Source organism: Rousettus aegyptiacus, unplaced genomic scaffold (genome assembly GCF_014176215.1).
Source record: "Rousettus aegyptiacus isolate mRouAeg1 unplaced genomic scaffold, mRouAeg1.p scaffold_m13_p_5, whole genome shotgun sequence".
In the NCBI taxonomy this organism is placed as follows: Eukaryota; Metazoa; Chordata; class Mammalia; order Chiroptera; family Pteropodidae; genus Rousettus; species Rousettus aegyptiacus.
Window position 1 is genome coordinate 4,644,869 of NW_023416308.1, and position 13,564 is coordinate 4,658,432.

The 13,564-nt window shown below is 49.6% G+C and overlaps 1 protein-coding gene and 1 long non-coding RNA gene across 6 annotated transcripts in view; one reads left to right on the forward strand and one right to left on the reverse strand.

Annotated features, from left to right (window-relative positions):
• The first annotated feature begins 614 nt into the window (after window positions 1-614).
• On the forward strand, window positions 615-4,802 carry LOC118602802. Its single transcript, XR_004950799.1, has 2 exons — window positions 615-946; window positions 1,063-4,802. It is a non-coding gene; the product is annotated as an uncharacterized LOC118602802 (long non-coding RNA).
• The window catches only part of P2RX7 (purinergic receptor P2X 7), a 37,470-nt gene continuing 28,625 nt past the window's right edge, over window positions 4,720-13,564 (reverse strand). For all 5 annotated transcript variants that reach the window (XM_016149662.2, XM_016149661.2, XM_016149664.2 and 2 more), the window contains 5 exons: window positions 12,771-12,861; window positions 10,980-11,045; window positions 10,725-10,874; window positions 8,912-9,013; window positions 4,720-7,389 (listed from right to left, as the gene is read on the reverse strand). In XM_016149662.2, coding sequence (XP_016005148.1) covers window positions 6,892-7,389; window positions 8,912-9,013; window positions 10,725-10,874; window positions 10,980-11,045; window positions 12,771-12,861 — 907 coding nt within the window. In that variant the 3' untranslated portion in view covers window positions 4,720-6,891. The remainder of the gene's footprint in view (window positions 7,390-8,911; window positions 9,014-10,724; window positions 10,875-10,979; window positions 11,046-12,770; window positions 12,862-13,564) is intronic.

Consider the following 13,564-nt stretch of genomic DNA (forward strand, 5'->3'; position numbering starts at 1 on the left):
TATTTTTAAGCTTGATTTCTAGATTTCAGGAAAAGCCATTGATTTTTTTTCTGGTATCTCTGAATGATTATATTTGTCATTATCCAGGACATTCCAGTGAGGAATGAGGCTGTTCTTCTTTGTCTCCTTAAATTCAGGGTTACAGGTTTTTAATAAATACTATCTTTGCAGGAAGGGAAAAAAAAAAAAGAATCGCTAATTAAAGGCTCGCATTCTCCTTCAGGAAGAAGCATCCTGCAGACTGTGTTCTGCCTGGACCGTTTTTCAGCGTTGTTTGCGTCCTTCTGGGACATTATTTTATAAACAGCCGCATGTTATTCTGTTACTTGAGTGTGCCACAGTTTCCTTAACCAGTCCCCGCTGTTGCACTTAAAGGAATTTTTTAAATTCTCAGATTCTTTTTCTTTCCGTCGCCACCACCCAATCAGTAGACCAGGTGTGTATTGAGTCACTCTCATGTGACCCGAGCCCGCGTCTACGTAATCTCCCTTCCCAAGACGGGTTTCTCCATCTGCCCAGCATCCCATGGCCGTCCGAGGCTGCGTGTAAGCCACCGCTTTCCTCATGTCCCCTGTCAGCCCAACGACCACATCTCGGCTCCGCAACTGGTCCAAACATTTCAGCCTTTTTTATTTTTTTTTCCTTTTAAGATTTCCCCCAATCAGTCTCTCTCCAACCTTCATCCACCTTCTTCCCAGTCTGGGGAGGCAGCCAAGCCTATTTATAACCTCAGCACACACCATACCCGTCTGTGCCTGGACCTGGCTCATGCCCCTGGTCCTGTTGGGCAGGCCTGGTCCCAGGCCACTCCGTGTTTGCAGTCTCCGGTGAGGGCCAGCTCCCATCTCAGCTCCGTGGAGCTTCCACAGTTACTCTCGCCTGTGTGGATTTTGTCGTCGTTTCACTGAGATGGGACCACGCAGTTTGTGAAGCAGTAAGAAAGCAAGTAAGCCTGGGTCCCTCCCAGGGCAGACTTAGAAGGTGGGGCCCGTGGCGTAAATGTCCCCGTCACACTCGCCATCTGACAGTTCTTGGAACACACTCACTTCTTTCCCACTTCAGGGCTCCGCGCTTGCTGTCCCTGTGTCTGGAAAGCCCTTCCTCCAGCTCGTGACGGCCAGCTGCTGCTTGACATTCAGATCTAGCTTGAATGTCACTTCCTTGGAGACGCCGTTCCTGACCCCTACCGGAAGTATGTCCATCGTTTCTGTCCCAGCATGCTGCTCGTTGAGGTTACGTCCGTTATCCCAAGCTCTTCTCATCTCTTCTGTGGCTGCATGCCCGTCTTCCCCGCTACCCCTAGCAACCTGTCTTGTTCACCTGCTTGTCCCTGGCACCTTCACTCTGCCAGGGTGCTCAGTGAACGTTTGCTGGATGAACTAATGACACGGGATGGGATGGGGAAGGGGAAGGGAGACTGTTCCTGGAATTTCTGGCTTGAGAAACTGAGCTGATGGCAGGTGCGGCTAACTGAGCCCGGACGGTCTGGAGGAGCACCCGTGGGTGGGGCTGGGGGGAGCAGGGAGAGTGATTCCTCCTTTGTACCTGTTTGGTTTGCCTCTAAGCTATTTAAATAGAATATCGTGAGCTGGTTAAACATAAGCCTTGAGCTTAGGAGGGATGCTTGGGCGCTATCCACATCACAGTAATAGCATAGTTTGACATAGGGTTAACACTTTAATAATAATAATAATAGTTAACATTTTTTGAGTGCTTACTCTGTAACAGGCAGTGAGCTAAGTGCTTTACATACATTTACACTTATAAAATCTAAGACTTAAAACCACCCTTGGACACAGATGTATCACTCAGGTTTCTTAGGATTGAATAAGCTGTCTGAGGCCACGCATGGCTAATTAGTGGGCTGGCCACGGTTTGAACCCAGGTGGGCAGTTCTCAGAGTCTCTTCCCCACTGTACCACTGAGCTGGAAAAGGCATGTAAGGGACACAGAACCAAGAAGAGCCTTTTGCCTTTGAGGAAGTTAACTGTTTGCTTAGGGGAATAAAATATAACTGGTCACTCACTGTTCTTGCGTAAGGCTTTTATCCAGGTGGTTACTTTGTTAAAATGGCCAGTCAGCGTTGGCTCCTTCCTCCTCTGAGTCCTGAAGGCTCAGACTCAAGTGACCTCGATAATTCATTAAGAAGAACTAAGGATGTTTAAAGTGTGAACTATTCTCCATCAGGTCATTTATTTTTGAAACATGATTCATAACCGCTCTGGGACTGGAAGTATCACAGTAAAAGGGAAAGAAGGTAGTGATGTCTGGATCTGTTCGGAATCGAGCCGAGGAGTGGAGTCAGGAGACACTCAGGGATGACTGCCCGGGACTGGAATGCGGCTTGAGAAATACACGAGCAGAGGAAAGTGAAACCGTACTCGGCGGACCCTCGCGGCCCATTTGAATAAACGGGGTTGGTGGTCGCAGTTCCTCGTGGGCTCTGAGAGGCAGGGCTTTGGGCAGTGACTATGCAGAAGCCAAGCCAAGCCTCTGATTTTTGGAGGCAGCTGGTCGGCCTGGACTTAGGGGTGCTTTAATCACCTCCTCTTTACCCCATTGGCGAGGGAGGGATTCCCAGCCTGGGGTTATGGGGGTGGCCAGACACATGACACACAACACTGGACAGGTGAAACTGGCCTCGGTTTGTTAGTCACATGGACTCACGGCTCGGGGGGGGGAGGCCCCCACACGGAGGTTGCACGTGGGGACAGAGCGAACAGCCAGCGGCATTGGGAGGCAAGTTTGCTTTGTGGTACCAAGAAGGTGAGGTGGTGCCCCGTCGTTCCCACAGGAGGATGTGGTTGGCTTTTCTGGGTAATGTTCGTGGGCTGCTGGGGAACTCGAACCCACTCCTCGGGGGTCAGCAGGAACTGCATCTGGTCCATCTGATAAGGAGGGCGACCTTTCCCACAGGATCAGACCGGGGGGCTATTCTCGGTCCTCCTGATAATCACCGGGAGTCAAGCCAGCACGTGACATTAGACCTCAGTGACAGGCCCTACACCACAGGGCGAAACACACCTGCAGGCTCTGGCGCCTGCCCCCATCCACATCTGGTGCCTTCCCAAAGCGCAGCTGGCAGGTGCTCATTCTGACCAGCCCGGGGCGGTGGCTCTCCGAAAATCAAGGCTCCCGAGGGCTCTTCCTCATTCTTTCTTGCTGCTGATCTTTTTCTGTGACTTCTCAAGAGGAAGAGGAGGAGAGAAAAGAGCATCGGTCCACTTTGCCGCGTATTCGGAGCAGACGTTTCACGGAGCAGGGAAAGACCGAAGTGGAAATGCAAACCGTATCCGCCTCCGCTCCCAGTTCGTTCTCCACGCAGCCATCAGGATGGTCTTTGAAAAGTCAAACAGAATCTTACCAGGTCTTACCAGGTGCCTGCTTCAAACATTCAGTGGCTCTCCCTTGGCCTTTCTCAGGACGACGACAGACTCCGCGCCAGGGCCCGCGAGGCGCCGTGCGGGCCAGCTCCTGCCTGCCTGTCCAGGCCCGTTTCGTGCCTTGCTTCCCCCTGCTCCTCATGGAATGGCACGCAGGTCTCCTCTACGTTCTGCACACCCGCTCTGCTCTTTCTGCCCCCAGGCCCTTGCACATGCTGGTCTCCGCCTGGAAGGCTCTTCCCTCCGCCGTTCGCCTAGGCGTCTAGTGCTCATCCCTCAGATTTCAGCCGAAGGGCCCCTTTTTTGAGAGGATTCCTCTGATCTTTCCCCTGTGACAGCCTATCGGCATCATTTATCTTCCTCGTGAGACTCGTCGCAGGATACGAGTTCACATTCGTTGAAAGTAGTTGATTTACATCTGTCTGTCTGTCTCCCTCACCTCTTTATGACAGCAGCACCTGCCTCTGTCCTCGGCCTCGAGTGAGCGCCTCAAAGAAAACTCCGGTTTTCCTGTACTCATAATACTTCTGATACCAAATGCATGGGGCTTTCCGCCCACCAGCCAGTTCTCCGACACTCCAGACACCGTCTGGGTGTCCCACAGTTCAGTCATGACGTGAACTCCCTAGAGCGAGCACAGACTTCAGAAGTTAAGGGCTTGGTCCTGCAAGACTGTCCCCCACTTCAGAAGCCAGTCACAAGCTCCAGGTTGTAACCTGTACTTTCGACCAATTGACTATAAATGTGGGGCTCCCATACCCCCTCCCAGCTATAACTGTCCTTAGACCTCATGGAAACCCTTACTTACATTTACCTGTCTGTTATAAAGAACGTAATAAAAGATACAGATGAGCAACTACGTGGAAAGTTAGATAGGGCAAAGTCCTAAAGGGACCAGAAGCTTCTGTGCGAACCTCATAGTTCAGACACTTTTATGGGAGCTTCATCCCAGAGACCCAATCAATTACTAACTCAGTTTCCTGTCCTTCCCCACTGTAGTGGATGAGGGGGTAGGAATGAAAGTTTCAAAATTCTAACTATGACTTGGTGTTTCTGGTGATCAGACCCCAAACTGAAGATACCCAGGAGCCCACCAAGGGTCACCTCACTAGAACACAAGACACTTCTATCGCCCAGGAAGTTCCAAGGGATTTAGAAGCTCTATGTCAGAAACTGGGGGGGGGGGGTGCGGGGGGGGGCGTAGTGACCAAATATTTATCTTCTAAGTCACAATAACCTCAATGGATATATGTCGAACGAATGTGTCAGTGAGTGAGCTGTGATTTGGTGATCTTCTGAGAAAAGGAAGTAAAAGGAACACTTCAATAATCATGAATTAGACATTATTTTTTATTATCAAAACAGTCAAGTTAAGACACCTACGTTGCCAAGCTAGAATTAGGAAGTGTTTTTTTTTTTTTTTAAAAAAAAAAAAAGAAGAAGGTTTCTTTTAAAGAGAGAAGTGCAAGTCCATTGCCAGGTCTCCTTGCAATCAGTCAGTGCTGCGGACGAGAGAACGGAGCCTACAGAACGTGCTTCTCCTTGGCGCGCCTTTGGCGATGACATTATTTTATGCACCAGACTAAAAATAAGAATTCCAACACGGTGCGCGTTATTATAGGAAGCGTCAGACCCATTACACACCGTTGACGTGACCCGTCGCCCTCTCACCTGGAGCACCTGTGAGGGAGGTGAAGGAGAACAGCGGGCGGATCCAGTGACTCTTTGTCGTTCCAAATTCCGACTCCATCTGGGGCCCCTGCGAGGTGACAGGACCACACCGGGAATAAGGCACAGAAACACGAAGGTCACAAGGCCCAGAGGTCCTCAGAATGGACATGTGCAGCTATTGCAGAGAATTCTAGGAGGAAGAATTTCAATTCTGAAGAAGTCATGTAGAATCCGCTTTCCAAAAATATCTCAGAAAGGCAGTAAGAATGAAAGTTCTGTCTGGCCTGATTAATTTGATACCTGAGTTGGAAAAAAATCCTGGTTCTCGAAAAGTTTTGTTCTCCTTCTTTTACATTAATACAGTAGAAAGCTGTCGGTTTTTAAAAAGTATCAAAATGGTAAATCTTCGAGTATATATAAAAATCCTTCATCAGCCACAGTGTTGAATGGAGGTCTCTATTTATTCTTTAAAACAGTCCTTTAGAAATAGTTGATTCTAGTGCCAAAACCATGAAAGGGAAATCCTGCAGGAGGACCCTAAAACTTATTACCACCCACTTTTATATTCTTAGCAGTCGGTGTATAGAAATGCTGAAGGTTTGGGCATGGGCCGCTTTGTAAGTAGATTGCGTCCCCTCGAACTGGCTGCAAAGTGCAGGATGTCCGTGTCGAAGGTGGCCTTTTCCAGTTTTGATCAGTCATAGAAATGCGATGTAATCAGAATGTATCAGGTAGCTCGATACACTGAGAAACAATGAGATCTGACGGGATTCCAGGGCAGACCTGCTTTGGTCTGCAGCCCCCCTGAAGCTCCCCAGGGGTGGTCCCGGCTCCCTGAAAACCTTAGAACCAGGGACGGTATGGGCGGAGTCTATGTCTCTATGAGTCCGGTTCGCTCTCTTGTCTCAGTTATCTGTTGCTATGTAACAAACAGCCCAAAACTTCATGGATTAAAGCAGCAGTTTTATTCCGTGGGTCGTTGGGCAGCTCTCACTGCATGTCTCGGTCATGGGTTAGCAGGCTCTGGAATCATTTGAAGGCTGCTTCTTGCCCAGGTCTAGTGACTGGGCGTGGACGGTTTGCAGGCTCGGGGCTGCCTGGGCATCTCTCCTCTCCCCATGGCTACCTGGGCTTCCTCACAGCGGGGCGGTCTCTGGACAGTCTGACTTTTACCTGGAGGTGGCTTCCTTCACAGCCAGAGTGTCAAGCGACTGGGAGGAGAAGCTGCCAGCCTCTTAAGACCAAGACCTTGCAATCGACATAGCACCACTTCCACTGTTGGATGCGCAGTCAGAGTTGCCCACACACGAGGGGATGAGACGGAGCCCTCAGGTCCTGAGGGACAAGTGCCAAAGGATTTGTGGCCACTTTTGATCCTCTACATTCTCCAGCCAGGACCTGAAGGGTTTGTTCATAGTTGGACATTATCCTAGTCTGACCTCATCATGAGCTGCTTTGTATTCATGTAGCTCTTTATGCATTAGCAAGAAAAGTTCACGCATACTGTCTCAAATTGCGTGCCCCCCCCCCCAACATCTCTGTGAGGCGGTAGATTGGATACTAAGGTGCCTGAGGTACAGAGGTTAAAGGCCTAGGATCACACGACTTCCTAGGGACAGAATTGAGACAGACATCCGAATCTCTTGACGCTTAGTCCATGCCGAGGGATTCTGGGGTGTGTGTGTGTACCCAGGTCTCTGTGCTCCCTGACACATACAGACCTATAGCAGAGGAAAGCACATTTCCTTTCGTCCCAAGATCTGGCCACAGACCTTTGGACGTGAAGCTCAAGGCACAAGCAGAGGTGATGTTAAAATGACCGCCCGGCGCCGTGCCGTCAGTAAGGACTCTTGAAGCCACTGTACTGGCCTCCAGCCTTGGGAAACTCCCTCCGGATCCTCCAGCGGCAGCAGCTGGGCAGGATAGCAAAGTCAGCCAGGTCCCGGGAGCCGAAGCGCCACATGGTGTAGCACCTGTAGGCACAGTGCCGTAGCTGGTTGTTGGTGGCATCTGCGTCCAGCGCCAGCAAGGGCTCCTGGTAGAGCAGCAGGAACTGCAGGACCCGCCTGGACAGGACGAGCTTCTGGAACGGCTCCGAGGTGGTGATGCAGGCACCGGGCTTTTTCCGACAGCACAGCTCCTCCAGACACCGGTGGCTCTCGGGCAGCTGGGACGGGAGGCAGTGTCCACACTGGCACCAGCCCGGGCTGTCGCTGGACCTGGGAGTCGTCTCTCCGCTGAGCAGCTGGATCTCCTCTGGGTGCCCAGGAGTGGGGGCCGGGTCTTGGAGAGACAGGGGCAGCCTGGACAGGTCCGTGAAGTCCATCAAGGGTCTCTGAAAAAGTCAAGTTTCCAAATCCATCAGCAGTGATGACCCCGAGGGCTCCAGTTTCTCTAATTTTTATTATTAACTTACAAAATTACATTTTATATTACATTAATACTAGTAGCCATCATTTACTAACCATGTATCGGGACTGCGATAGTCTTTCACAAGCATCGCCTCATTCAGGCCTTCGAAGAACCTCATGAGAGATGTGTCCTTATCGCTACCATATGAATTTAGAAAGTGAAATTCAGCACAGCCAGGCCTCGGTGCCGATAGCACCTCTTCAAAGAGCCCTTCTTGCCCTGAGCACCCAATCTAGGGATTTCCCCTCCTCCCGGGTCATTCCCATATCACGTCCTGAGATTCTGCATCCGTCACGGTACTTATTGCCGTCTGAAGCGGTCTTTTTCATTGATACATTTATTGGACGGACGATTCTTCTGCGTGAAAGCAGGGGCCCTGTCCGCCCTGTTTATTGTCATATCTGCAAAGCCCAGGACAGTGCCCAGCACGCAGCAGAGAGTATGCGTTCGTTGGCTTAGCTCCACTCTGTCCTTTTCCACGAAGCTCCCCCTTCTGCTGCATCTATTTGTTATGCTCCAAGGGAAGTTGCCATAGTTGCCGTCATTTACAAATGGCTGTTCTTTGTGACATACACCTTCATTCACTAGGCAAAGAAAGTCTGAGCCAAGGACATTAAAACGGAACAGTTCTTGTCCGTAAATGTTCACAGCGGCACGCCTCGGTTCCAGACTTTCAGCCTCCAGAACCGCGAGGCAGTAAATTTCTGTCGTTTTATGCTCCTTAGTACATTGTGGTGATCTATTATGGCAACTGCAGAAAACTGACATGTTGGCGAAGATGTCCGGCCACCAGAACTGCTGGAGAGAGTGCGCATGGGAACGCGGTGTCCACTGGGCCCGGACATCGGCCCGCCTCGTGGCCCCGCACACCCACGTGTCCACCATAGCGGCATCGCCGGCGTGAGCCCCAAGCCGGAAACCACCCAAACGTCCACCGACAATAGGAGGGATAAATGAGTCGGATGTTCAGAAAATAGAAATCATACGACAGCGAGAAGGAACTGTTGCCATATGCAACATCGTGGACGACCTTCACAAAACTAATGTCGAGTGAAAGAAGCCAGGCCCTCAGCAAACAGAGTGTATACTGAGGATACGCTATAGGACTCGAGTTTTATAAAATTCTGTGCTCTATACCTGAAACTAATATAACATTGAATGTCAACTGTAATTGGGAAAAAAAAAAAAAACAACCCTTTTTTTTTTTTTTTGACTCTAGAAGAGGTAAAACTAGCCTTTGGATACAGGGTGACGATGACTTTTAAGGGAGGGTGATTGACACATGAAAAAGACTTCTGCTATCAGTAGTTATTTTTTAAATGTGGATGCTGGTTACATGTTTTTACTTCGTTAAAATTCATCAAGTACGATTTGTACAAATTTCTAGATGTATTTATATTTAATAGTAAGTTTAAAAAAAAAAAAGACTAAATGTTTTAACTTACTGGGACTTTTTCACCATTGACATCTTGCAGACTTTTCCCAAGTAGGCGCTGGTCCACCATCCTAATGTGCAATTCATCCACAAAGGACACATATTTTAATGTCTAGGGAAAGAAGGTTAAAATTTTTATTATCTATTTTTGTATAGAATTATCAAGAATTGCATACCTGAACATATCTAAAGGCCAGTGTTATTCCCATTCACCAAATGACAAACTGTTAGACAAGTTCACCAAAACGCTTGCTAACCAGGAATTTAAAGGAAAATCAGAAATGGAACCCAATGCCCCTTAATTACGTGGACTCGGAGTATCCACAGCCTACTGCCTGATAAGGTGTTTAGGCCCCACCAATGCTATACCCTTCCTTTGCTGTGTTCCTTCAATTTCAGGTACTCTGGATTGAATATCTCCAAAAAATACGCTGCTGCTACTTATTTATATTTTCATTAAATTTCACCCCACCCTGGGCCATGAAATAGTGATGATTTTTAGTGGCAAAGATGAACTTTGTTTCTAAATGTGTATACGCGCACAGTGGACACTGAATTGTGCATTCAGCCGCTGGAAGAGGGCAGTGATGTTTTTTGCTGGGGGGAAAGACAAAGAAACCGTCTTTGTTGTTTTTAAGTACCAGGGATTCCTCGTCGATTAGGGGAAATCAAGTGCAGAGGCCCTGCTTAGTAAAGTCCAAACTAAACAACCCAAATACAGATGAGCTAACGTTCCCTTTGCCTAGTCCCCCATCCTCGGCTTCTTTCCAGAAGGAGTCCTCGTTGTCACTTTCTTATGTGTGCAATGCCTTTTTGTATACATATGTTACCCCCATGTATAAATGTGTGTGTGATACATGTAGGAAATATATGTATAAAAACATAGAGAATATGTGTGTTTGTGCATATATCTACACATATACATATATAACATACATATAGAAAATACACAGAATTTTCGTGTGTGGTTGTTTTTTACCCCATATATCATACCATATATGTTGTTCTATAATTTGCTTCTTTTCTCTCAAAAAAAAAAAATGTCTTGGATATTTGCTCATGCCAGTACCTGTAACATAGTGGTAATGAGCATGGATTCTGAAACCATCTGCCTAAGCTGGAATTTCAGCTCTCCCACTTACGAGCTGTTTGACTTTGGACAAATTGTTTAACCCTCCTGCGCCTCAGTTTCCTCCTCTATCGAGAGTGATCACAGTAGCACCTATCTGTAAGGTTGTGGTAAAGCTCAGCGAGTTCATACATGGAAAGCACTTCAAAGTGCTATATAAACGTTTCCTCTTACTGTCTACCTCATTCTTTTCGACCCGTGCCCGGCATTCCTTGCTGTGGATCTATCGCAGTTTAATGCACTGCTCACCTAGTGGACAGCGCTGTCACGGACGTCCTGAGCACGCCGGCTGCTTGGGTACTCGTGAGTGTTTCTCTAGGGCAGGGACGGAGAAGCAGAAATGCCAGGCTGCACAGTGCGTCCCACTTAAACGTTACAGGATATGGCCAATATGTCCTCCAAAGTCATTGTACTGTTTTTTGTTGTTGTTGTTGTTTTTCGGCTGTACCAATTTAATAAATCTGGGGAAATGGACAAGTCCTGGAAGGTAAAACTTTGTTCTCCCCATTTTGTTTCTGTTCTTTCCTAAGACCAAAGGACGCATCTGAGGGGCAGTGGGCCGGGGTAGGGTGCAGAGACGTGTCCCCCGTGGCGGCGGGGGGGTCACACCCGCGATTCCGGCCTCGGTTTTGCGCGTTCTGGGCGCCCTAGCAGACCCTGGGACGCCGCGACGTCGGGGGCACGCGGGCCTTACCGGCTTGGGCTCCACGATGGACTCGCACTTCTTCCGGTAGTAGTACTCGTTGACCGCGCAGCACTCGCAGCACCTGCAGTAGCGGTACACGTGGGACCGGCAGCATTTGCTCGAGTAAGTGTCGATGAGGAAGTCAATGAACATCGTGGCCTGGGAAGAGCCCAGACCAGTGCCGCGTTAGCGAAACTTTTTATTTATTTTTTATTTTTTTATGTCACATCGTTTTCAGAAAGCGTGAGAAAGAGAGCCCCTTACCAAACCGAAGTAGGAGAGGGTCGAGCCGATGTACACGATCAGCTGGATGATGTCGAATTTGCCTCCCTGAAAGCAGAGCGGGGACGGTTACTCGGCTGAAATTCGGGGCCACGATCTTGTGCTCTAACGTGTCGTGTGACTGGCGGTCCCGGCAACGCGGGGAGCCCGGTGCTGCGGCTTCGAGAAAAGCATCCAAAGTGGTCGCAGCCGCAGAGCCCGCGGAGGCTGAATGTGAGGTTCCCGGTCCTCCCGATTCTGACCCCCACGTTGTGCTCGAGAACGTGAATGTTTTAAACACAGGCGCCCCGGAACCCACACACAGAGTGAGGACCACTGAAGGTGGTCACGCCGTGCAGCGTGAGGGTTTCAGACGAACGTTCTCTAAACGTGGCCTGAGGTTCCTTCGGAAGCAGCGGGAAGGACTGTCCGCGCGGACTCTTCCTTTGGGCATCTTCCTGGCTTTTATTCCCAGCGGTCTGTCTATCCTGACAGCCAAAATCTCATTGATTCTCGTGCTGCTCATCACCACGTTACATGAATAACGTGCCGTCGGACAAGGCGTCGTGGGCGTCTGTTGATTCTTGCACGCCCAGCATCTCCTCCTTCCTTCTGGAGACAGCCTCCCAGTCTTCCCTTGGAGAACCGTCCCCGCCCGTACTCCGCGTGGAGGGCAGGCTGGTCCATGATGTGAGCCCTGTCTGATCTGCGGCCTGGACCGGGGCTGGGGCAGAGAGCGCTTACTGCAGTCCCTGTCAGAGGCTGTCTGGTCATAATCAATGTCCCCCCTCCCGTGATTCGGCACCCTCCCCTGCCACCTGCCGCCGGTGGGTTCCTGGGACAGCCCTGCCCATTGTCCTGACCTCGTCAAGCGTGTGCCGTGGTTGCCTGTGACTGGTACCTGCAATTGTCCCCTTTTTGCCTTATAAGATTCTCTGGGGCCTGTTGGTGGCACGGGGATCCGTTTTGTCCGGCAGACGCCCGAGATGCGCCTGGTATGTAAGTGTCCCTGAATGCACTCTGCGCATTACCAGAGCGGAGCGGCAGCCTCCGTCTCTGGTCTTCCCCTGTCCTCTGCTTACAGAGGGAGGTTTTCAGTTCCTGGACCTTTCCCCGAGTCCGTGTGTACTGACGCTTGGTCCGTGTAGTTTGGGGCTGGTTCGGGGCTGGAGTAAGACCAGCCGTGTAGAGAATGGTGTGACCCTGATCACAGTGATTAGTTGAGGTTGCTAAACTGGGAAAATGTGAGGAGCCGCCTAGCACCGCCACGTGGAGGTGGCTAGCTGGGGACAGTGCCGGGACAGAGGAGGACAGAGGTAAGAGATGGGGGGAGGTGGATTCCTCACGATGGTGTTGGAGAATCTGGACCCAGCCATGTCTGAAGCCTGAAATTGCCCCTGGATCTTTCAGTCACGTGAACTAAAATTTAAAAATGCCCTTCCCCCCACCCCAAGTCAATTTGAGTTGGATTCTGTTACTAACTACTCTATTTTGCAGAGGGATTTCTGGATTTCTTTCTCCTTTTTTTTTTTTTTTTTTTTTAAGCATCAGAATATTTTTAAAGCTGAGTATTAGGTATTTTCCCCCCAATCTCACTCCTGTACTCATCAGTTGACTTTTTCATGGACAGAGCCCCTAGGACGTCTCTTCCCCCTTTCTTATCCCGCATGGGAGATGCGCAGCGCCCGCTAATGACTGTCACCGACAGGCTCGCCCCTTGAGGCACTACGGCAATAATTAGGACACAGTCAGAGGAAGGAAGGGAGATGCTGGTGGCTGGGAGCAGAGACTTACAGTCCCAAACACCAGGATGTCAAAACGGATCCCAAACACTTTGATCAGAGTCCGCTTTTCCACGTTGTTTTCCTTGTAGTACTTGGCATATCTGCAGGAGGAAAAGGATACTCGTATTTATAAAGATCCGTCGGAAAGTGCTGGCGCACTATGAAAAGAAAACTCGAAACACGAGGTAACCTAGTCTCAGCCATCTTCTAGCTCCGCCTCTAGATCTGTGATTGGCGGAAAGAAGAACAGACCCCGAACCCGCAGAGGTCCTCTCTCTGACCACCAGGAACCGAAGTACCACTCGCCCACATCACCTCCGCTGTTCCCACCATCACACAGCGATGGAAATCGCTTTTTGTTTAAGATTTAAAGGGACGATTTTTAACCAATACAGGATTAACAAAAGGGATTTAAAACAACAACAACAACAAAAAAAACACTTCAAGCAATCCGATTATTCTTTAAGAGGGAAAAATAGATTTTCTTGGACAAAATGTCGGGGGTAAAGCTTAGATGCTAATCACTGGATAGGGGACAGGTACACCTCAGCAATCTGTTCTAAATTCTATTTTCTCAGATCTTGTATTTGTCTATTTGGCAGCCATAACCACAGGGCCAAACTAACAACTAAAGTCGTTTACGTCTTCCTTGTACTCCAGCTTCTGCGGGTGCATGAAAATCACGTTACGAACCCTCTGCCCAGCCCCGCGTGCATGCCACCCCGTTGGTCTAGCTCTCACACACTCGGCTGGTATTTTCCCTGCCTTAAATCACCCGGGACCAGGTATCAGACAACGAGAGGC